The sequence below is a fragment of the Dendrobium catenatum genome, unplaced genomic scaffold, assembly GCF_001605985.2.
Source record: "Dendrobium catenatum unplaced genomic scaffold, ASM160598v2 original_scaffold_21676, whole genome shotgun sequence".
NCBI classification, from domain to species: Eukaryota; Viridiplantae; Streptophyta; class Magnoliopsida; order Asparagales; family Orchidaceae; genus Dendrobium; species Dendrobium catenatum.
In genome coordinates, this window is record NW_021340136.1 from 139,864 (window position 1) to 149,366 (window position 9,503).

At 31.9% G+C, this 9,503-nt stretch overlaps 1 protein-coding gene across 1 annotated transcript; it reads right to left on the reverse strand.

Annotated features, from left to right (window-relative positions):
- Positions 1-7,288: 7,288 nt before the first annotated feature.
- LOC110111909 lies at positions 7,289-8,103 on the reverse strand. The gene is made up of 2 exons (XM_020843976.2): positions 7,854-8,103; positions 7,289-7,706 (listed from the first exon to the last, which is right to left on the reverse strand). Exons 1-2 carry the CDS (start codon positions 8,071-8,073, stop codon positions 7,681-7,683), a joined length of 246 nt encoding a protein of 81 aa, XP_020699635.1. The 5' UTR covers positions 8,074-8,103; the 3' UTR covers positions 7,289-7,680.
- Positions 8,104-9,503: the final 1,400 nt, after the last annotated feature.

Consider the following 9,503-nt stretch of genomic DNA (forward strand, 5'->3'; position numbering starts at 1 on the left):
AATTAATTAAGGGGCTTGCACCTATATGAAATCAGAACTTAGATCATAAAGTCCTGGCAAAATGAGGGCGAAATCGATTGGCAGTGTCTTATCTACAAACCCAATTTACCTTCTAAAAAATTATCCCGGAACTTAATCTATTAAAACTCCCCCGAAAGCCACGGGGTAGGCTGGGGCCCGAATTTTCGGAGCCCACACCTCTTCATGTTCAATCATCTTTAGTTGAGAATTCCACCATCATTTCATAATGGCATTATTCCAGTTAGGCTAAGGCAATATTATCATGGGTGTTATACCTATACAATGCGAAGTCTCCATCTGGTTGATCAATGTATCCAGCTTCTTGATATTAATTGTTCCATCACAAATCGGAATCTCTACTTTGTTTGGCTTATACTTTGAATTGCCTCATCCTTCTTGAGTCACAATCATTTCTCCATTTTCATCCTCTCCAATCATATTTGCATTTGGATGAAAAGAGGATGAGTAAAAATGTAATAACACATGAACTCCCCGATGATGATCATGTTGAATGTAAATCTCAATCATATGAGATTATATATTTTCAAATGCTCGCAAACTTTCAAAATCGAAGATATTTAAAATTAAAATAAATCATCAAATGCTTCAAGCAAATACCCATCCACCGTTCGCAAAAGTTTGCCGAAATTGACAAATCTGAAAACTACTTAATCTCACAAAGAGCTAATGTCTAGTCGAGAATATCAATAGGATTCATTCTCAATCTGTTTGTTGCCAGTAAGAACGTGGTACGTGTACTCTAACCGGTGGTTTTGCCGCCGAATGACACCACACTATGGGTTTCGCTGCTAAATGGCACAGTATGTAAACCGTTATGAATAGGGCCTTTTGAATCGGGTGGTTGCACCATTATTTTACGGTCATGATCAGAGCGCGTATGCTCCCTAATAACATTAATTCCTTAATATATGAATCAATAAGATATAATCGATAGGGCACAAAGCCCTCTATCAGCTAATGTGGATTTAAATTTGCTCCATTAGACAAACATCCACCCCAGGTCTACAAGATACTTATGGCTACCAACAAGGATCCTTCTGTTAGGTTGGGTCGACTCCTTTGACTAAGTAGACTAGGGACGATGATGGCTCGGGATGACGGAACCATGAGATCTTGATCGGGCTCATCAAGTGCAAGATGGTGACATTTCAAATTTTAAATGTCAAATTTTTTAAAATCAGCCAATGCTGCTACTATATGTCGGATATCACGTATCTACGAATACAATATATTCATTTGACGACTAGTCTTAATCGAAAGTTCTCTCTTGTTATCGGGAGGGGTAATTAATTAAGGGGCTTGCACCTATATGAAATCAGAACATAGATCATAAAGTCCTGGCAAAATGAGGGCGAAATCGATTGGCAGTGTCTTATCTACAAACCCAATTTACCTTCTAAAAAATTATCCCGGAACTTAATCTATTAACTCCCTCGAAAGCCACGGGGTAGGCTGGGGCCCGAATTTTCGGAGCCCACACCTCTTCATGTTCAATCATCTTTAGTTGAGAATTCCACCATCATTTCATAATGGCATAATTCCAGTTAGGCTAAGGCAATCTTATCATGGGTGTTATACCTATACAATGCGAAGTCTCCATCTGGTTGATCAATGTATCCAGCTTCTTGATATTAATTGTTCCATCACAAATCGGAATCTCTACTTTGTTTGGCTTATACTTTGAATTGCCTCATCCTTCTTGAGTCACAATCATTTCTCCATTTTCATCCTCTCCAATCATATTTGCATTTGGATGAAAAGAGGATGAGTTGGTCCACTAGTCACAGTAGTGGTTGTTTGCATCCTCAGCCACTCCATCATGGTTGCCATTTGCTCTATCATTCTACTCACATGATTGATCAGCTAGATTTGTTATAGAATCATTATTAGCTATCAATTTACTTTCTTCATTTACTTCTTTCTCATCTTTCTATTAGATTTCACCATTCTTTGACAAGAAGCAGCTCTCCTTCTTGCCAAAATTTAGTGAGGGAGCAATCGAATTGTCTTGATGTTTTCTATTAGTCAAATTTAGCATAAATCAATTAAATTAGTATTATATTCATATCTCAAAATAAATTTAATGATTTTGAAATCTATCATGACAAAAAAATAATAATTTTTCCATTATTTTGATGTGTGCTGTTGGAAGATGAAGAGGCATCTTGTTAGGATTATATTAGTTATGAGGCTGGGAATGCTTGGAAATGCCTTGCTCTCATTTGAACCAGCAATGAGATTTTCTCAGGGACTCCTTGCTTGTCGCAAGGCTTTCTGGTGCAAGGCATACTTCAAATAATTAGAAGAAAACTATGTAAAAGAATAAACAGGTTAAAATATTAAGAAACGTTAATCTCATAAGTCTCCTGATTAATGAGATTTTATCTAATATAGTTATTTTAACAAGCTTAACTAAAATTCTTGGATGGTGTTCAAAATTCTGTAAGCATTCTATTGCTAAGGTTTTATTTGGGACTGCTTTCTTATAGCTTTATTGTTTAAATCATAATCATAGGTTTTGTTTCGTAATTGCTTTCTTGACAATTTTTAATTTTTTTTTTCTAAAGTAGTTTTACAACCTCCTTTATAAAAAATTACAGTTATCTTAAACGCATCATAAGATGATGACAACAATAACAACAATAAGGCTTCGTTTGAGACGGCTTTCTTATTGCTTCTTAAAGTAGTTTTTTAGTACAAAAATAAATTTTTTTGTACTAAGAAGCTGCTTTAAGAAGCAGAAAGAAAGCCGTTCTAAATGAAGCCTAAGTCTTTATTTCACTATGTGGGGTTAGTCTCTTTTTTGCTTTCGCAATTGTCTTATTAAAAGTCAAATTCTAATTTAAATTTACTAAACAATTATCATTTCTAATGCATTCTAATCCAATCTTCTATGTGAATTTTATTACTAAGATCCATTTGAATTTCATATCCTGAATTTCAATTAGATAATTATCTTAAATATAAATTTTATAATATTTAATTATAAAAAATTAATCATAACCACAATAAAAATTGAAGAGAGTACAACATAGGAAGGGGGCCTTAATTGTTTACTGATCTTGATATATGTGCAGGATAAAGAACATAAAAAGGTACAGCACTGTTTCTGTGGACAGATTTTACTGTTCAAGAAACAGTGTAGTTTCTGTTGACGATGGGTGAAGATGATATACTAAGGAAAAGATAAGAAGATTATCTTGATAAGCAAGTCACTTTTTTTTTTTAATAAGAAGAATTTTTTTTTATAAGGATTTCAAATTTCTCATCTATTTATAATCATTTATTGCAAGGGCCAAAGGTTCTATAGTGTGAAACTTTTATTTAATACTTGCTTACACATAGAAGAATGGTAGGAGATAAGGTAAAAATGAACATAGGAAACATCCCAAGGTGGCCATTACTTGCCTATTCAGTCTTGAATCACTCTGGTTTCGTTTGGGACGATTTTCTTTCTGCTTCTTAAAGTAATGTTTTTAGTATTAGAAAGCTGTTTAAAAAGAAGAATGAAACCCGTCCCAATCGAAAACTCGGTCTAAACGAATTAATTTTAATATTGCATGGTGTTCACATGAATTTCGTGAACTTTGACAGCAATAAATCCCTGCACCTGCCCTTCTTTAGAGGCTACAGACGTATGGAGTCATTCTTTCCTTTTTCTCCATTGAATTGTTGAGTCTCATCAAGCTCATCTTTGTCTGTCCTTGTTTGAAGAAGAGACAAACTGTGACTCAATTAAAATATGAAAATTGCTCCAAGTTGAGTTTACTCTTCATCACAATCATCTTTGGAATTATCTGAGTCAGGCTTTATGAACTATTTGGCACTTAGTTCTGTAAATCTAATTTATGCAAATCAACTTGATGCTATGTTTACATCAATTTTTTTTTTTTTGGGAAAAGTTTACATCAATTTAGGCTTCGTATATATAATCTTGCCAAAATTAGCATTTTTTTATTGACCATGAGGAAAGTAAGAACACTGCAAAACCTTCTACCTCTTGAGATGGGCAAATTATTACGTCCGGTGTCCGGATTCGTCCGGACACCAATCCAGATGCGCCGCGTCACCATAATAACTGGTCCCAGTGTATTTGGGTGACGTGGCGCATCTGGATTGGATGTCCGGACGTCCGTAATAATTTGCCCTTGAGATGTGCTGTACCGTTAAAGTGACATGTGACTGAATAAACATGATTTAAATTTGTGCCCATTGAGAAGGACTTGTGAGTACTATTTTCTATTTTGCTGACTTGTAAATCACTTTTTAGGGCCTCTCCAATCAAACTTTGTTCGCCCGTTTGCAGCTCCGGCGAGTGTCCACTTGAACAACATATAAAAATGCATTTTTTTTGCATTTAATCTTGACTATCAACAGTGCCGTGTCAATATTGACATCGCACTATTCAAAACACTATTTATTCACTCATTTTGATTAAAAATAAATATAAAATAGATCTGAAAAAGAATATATACATAATATTCTTTTTTGATGTTAGAACTAGAATTCAGTTGAAGATGAATTACTATTTAATATAATTATTACTATATTTTGAAGTAAAAAATATATTTTTTCGCGCTTATCTTTATCATTGCCTAATTCCATTTCATGGTGCAGACAACACTGTTCTTCCAGAACAAAAACTCTACCTGCTTCATGATTTTTGTCCAAATATTTCATGCAAGATTACAATAAATTTTCTGAGCCAAGTATGAATAATCATCTGAAAATGGCATTGATTAGAGATATGGTTCTCATACACTGATAATCACACACCATTTTGACTTCGACAAAGGATTTAATATTTGAAAACTACAGACAGAGACAAATCACTATGGCATTACATCAGTGTTCTTTCATAGCTTACAGTGCTTATAGACCAACTATTTCAGCCATTAAATGTGCAAGTGCTTTTAGACTGACTTATTTGGTTGGAGTAGAAACTTATTCTGTTTTGCTGAACAAAATTAAACCAGCTTATCTGCTGGAACAGGTTAATGTGGATTTAGGCTTTGTTTGAGATGACTTTGTCAGTGTTTTTTAAAGCAATTTTTTAGTATAAAAAATATTTTTGTACTAGAAAATTGTTTTAAGAAACGTACAGTAAAAAAGTCGTCCCAAACAAAGCCTTAGAATCAGATCGACTTGCAATCATAAAGCAAAAAAAAAAATATATATATATCATTTGATATTAGCATAGCAAAGTTGCCTTGCAAATAAGATAGCCACTTGACAACATAGTTATATTTGCCTTTGAAGCTTTCATGTGGTCTTTGGCATTAAAATAGGAAAACATTTATGGCAGAAGCTTTTAGGCCATTTCCTGTTTGGAGCACTTTAAATTGTGATAAATGATATTTTAAAGTTATCATGTGATTGAATATTTTATCTTTGATTTAAATTTTATTTCAAAAATAAATATTTTTATAGCTGTTTTGAAGATATATTATTGAAATAAGATATATAATTTCTTATGTATATTTTTATTATTTAAAATCTAAGATTTTGTTTGGATTAACTTTTTTATTACTTTATTTTTCCGGTCATAATTATAGTTTTTATTTAGCCATTATTGTTTTGCTAGTTTCAACAATTTTTTGCATTATGAAGTTATTTTTTACAACAATTTTAAAATAATTTACTTTCACTGCAGTAGATTTATTATTACTTTTACCAAAAAATTGCAACTGTCATAAACAAACCCAAAATCTTTGAATTTATCTATATATTATCTAAATTGTTAATAAAATAAAAGATATCACTAAAATTAGTTCATAAACTTGAAATAGTGGTCAAACAAATATTATTTTCTTAAGAATATTTTTCTTATCATAAAAATAATCAAAAAATTATTCCAAAGAAAATATAAAATACTAGTATTATATAAATAAATATTAAGGTTTTACTATTAGCTTTATAAAATTTGAATAGATTTATATGAAACATAGAAAGTGATATCATCAAAATAAGATTGAAATTTTAATTAAATTTTCTTATAAACATAATTAATATCATTTGTCATGATTCTAAAAAGCTGTTCAATTTCATGCTTAATTAATTGCACATCAAACAGTAATATCCTAAATACTCTTTGGATAAACCTAGATTTAAATCACTGTAATATACAATATTATATTTATTAGAATATTCTTGCCTCTGTGTTTAGGGTTTTAAATACAAGTATTATGGATTGATATTAAGAAATATGAAATAATATTTGATTTGATAGATTTCCTTTTTTTGGGTATTATAAATAAATAAATATATTATAAATGTAATAGATTTGTAATTTGGTTGCATTTTGTTTAATGAAATTAAAGGAAAGATAAATATATTTTACATCATAATTTTATCTTGAGTATTTGATTTGCTTGTAATTAGGATATAAATAATTAGATTTAGTTGGAATGGTCAATGCATACTTTACTAAGAATTTTTGTCTCTCTAATCAGTGAAACACATTAAGAAATTTTATGTCAGGCTCATTTTTGAGACTAAGGCTTCATTTGGGACGGTTTTTTTATTGTTTTCTAAAATGGAGTTTTTGTACAAATTTTTTTTATTTTTGTACTAAAACTCTGTTTTAGAAAGTAATGAAAAAGCCGTCCCAAATGAAGCCTAAGGCTTGATTTGGGACAGCTTTCTTCCTACTTCTTAAAACGACTTTTTAGTACAAAAATCTTCAAGCAGCAAGAAAGCGGTCCCAAACAAATCCTAAGGTTTCGTTTGGGAAGTTTTTTTCATTGTTTCTTAAAGCAGCTTTTTAGTTTTTAAATTTTAATTTTTTTAACTAGGAAGCTGAAGCAGTAAGAACCATCCCAAACGAAGCCTAAAATGCCACTTTCTCATAAATAAATTTAAAGTTTAATCTTCATCAATTACATAAAAAAATACAAAATATGTTTTTTTTATATTTTCTCAACTAAGAGTATATTTGGAATAGTTTTCTCAGTGAATAGCTTTTCAAATAGTAATTATAATTTTATTTCACTATTATTTTATTACTGTTTTCTCATTATATTGCAAAATTTCTATGATAAAAAATATATATTTTTCAATCAGAGTAGTGAAGATACTCAATCACATCAACTTCATAATTTTTAATAAGAAAATATTTTCTTCAACTATCAATTTCCACTTTTCATTTCCTTTCTATTGACTACTTCAAACAAAACAGAGCATATTATATGTAAAAAAAGGAAACTTATAAAAATAACAAAAATTCTTTGAATGAGAAAACAATGGCTTGTGCTGAGTAAACGAAGATATCACTATAAGTGCTAATAAATTTCATCTAACACCTAAGCTTTGATTGCAGAAAATTAAGTACAGCGACTCATAGAAGCTGCTTTCAAATAGAGCTTTGCCTGGATTCTCTGATCTGAAAGAGGCTTAAAAAAAAATCAAAACTTGTCAAAGATTGGATCTCAGAGATGCATTAATTTCCTTCATAAAGCTTTGACCTTTATTTTATCGTAGAACTGATACAGGGAGCCCAGTTACCAAAGAAGGGATTTTTATTTTTTGTTCTCTCTTTGCTGGAAAAGAAGCTCGATAGTCTTTTTTCTCCCTGCCATTAGTATCAATTCGAGCGAATTAACTTGTACTAATCTTATACTATTCCAAATAAATAACTCTTCAGCAAAAGTGCTTCATTTGTTCATCTGAAATTCCAATCATTCATGCAAGCTTCAATAAGACATATACAGCTTGAAGATAATAAAAATATACAGCACCGTCAATTCCCAAAACACTCTCCTCTTTTACACAGTATATATATGGTAAAAAGAGGTTGCAGGAGAGCTACACACCGAAGAGGTTGCAGAGGCTCTCCAGGAGAAGAACCTGCTCTTCGAGGGAAGATATGTATGCTTCTGTTCTTCGAAGGAGCGAGTCTGCGCCGGAGCTCCGGCCGCATCCCGGCACAATTCTCTTCAGCTTCCTTAGCTTCCTAATCACCAAACTTGTCACAGCTCTCTTCCTCCTGGCCCCAGCAGTTCTCCCTTTAGAAACTGAAGATCTTCTCCTCATCTCCAGTACTACTGCAGTCACACAATACCAGCAAGCTAGAAAAAGCAAGTGTGGGGGGAGAAGAAGAGGCTTTGCTGAGTATTAAATAGGCAAGAGATACATATGTTGTCTGATTTGTAGCAATGGTTGAGGCTTCGTTTGGATTTATTAAAATAGAGTTTTAGTAAAAAATTAAATTTTTTTATTAAAAAACTATTTTAAGAAGCACTAAAAAAGCTGTTCCAAATAAATCCTAAGACTTCATTTGGGATGGTTTTTTTTACGCAGCTTTTTAGTACAAAAGATTTAACTTTTGTACTAAAAAATTGCTTCAAGAAGTAGTAAGAAAGCCGTCCCAAATAAAGTCTAAATCTCACATATACCCTTTAAAGTGTGAAAAATACATATGTTGCCGACTATAGTTTGGTATATTACAAGGTTTTAAACTTACTCAACTAACAAAATTTAAGATACCTTTAAGAGGCTTGAATAATTGTTATTTCTTTTTTAAATTTAATATTTATTTCAGACAAACTTTGGATGATAACTGCTATTTATTGATGCACATGTGCACATGTAAATGACTAGCTAGAGATCTGGCTCTTTTGAATGGCTGTGAATTTTATTTGAGATGTCAATTATAAGTCATTAAGTAAGACATCTATCTGTTTCATGTATGCTAATGTAGGTATTAGAAGAGTCATTCTAATTGGAGCTGAGAATTTAGCTCGAAGATCGAACCGATTTAGCTCAAATTGAGCTTGTATTGAGCCAAATGACCCAAGTTACAAGCCATATTTTTGGCTTGGTTCGATTTCAAGCTAGGCAGGGATTGAATCACTATCAATTCAATATATATATTTGATATATCATCTAAAAATAATCTTGATTGGGCACAAATCTCGAGGCAAAATCAAGTTGGAAATGAACTTTCAAAATTAATATTGCGACCGTTCGTCGAACTAATCGTCTCGAAAATACGAACAAAACTACACCAAATTCAACTCAATCCGAGCCCAAATGGGTCCAAATCAAAGACCAGAAGTGCTTTTGGAAGGTTCAAACCAACAATTTGGATTACCAAACGTGACATGATTATAGTTGAATCGAGCGGCTTGACGAAACGAATCCAATGAGCACAAGATTGCTGAATTCTGACGTCGCTAAGTCATTTAAATGTCAAGTAAAATCCATGATCAAGGGAATCAGCATCAGCCGTCCATGCAAACCACTCTCAACTTACTCTTAATCTTTCTTCTATTTAATAGCTATGCCACTCTAGAAAATCTATAAATAAATCCTTTATTTCTCATGAAAAAGCGATCCAAAGCAAGGAAGCAAGAAGGAAAGATTCTCTAGCTATGCTTAATATAAAATTTTAAGATTTGTTACTTGGAATGAAACCTATTATATATGGTATTTATTAACTGGACTCCTCTAATTGTACCTAA

Coding starts and splice junctions, on each gene's coding strand:
- LOC110111909 (XM_020843976.2), bottom strand. CDS start 8,073: ATGAGGAGAAGATCTTCAGTTTCTAAAGGGAGAACTGCTGGGGCCAGG. Junction 7,707..7,853: donor GAGCCTCTGCAACCTCTTCG/GTGTGTAGCTCT, acceptor TTGGAATTTCAG/ATGAACAAATGAAGCACTTT.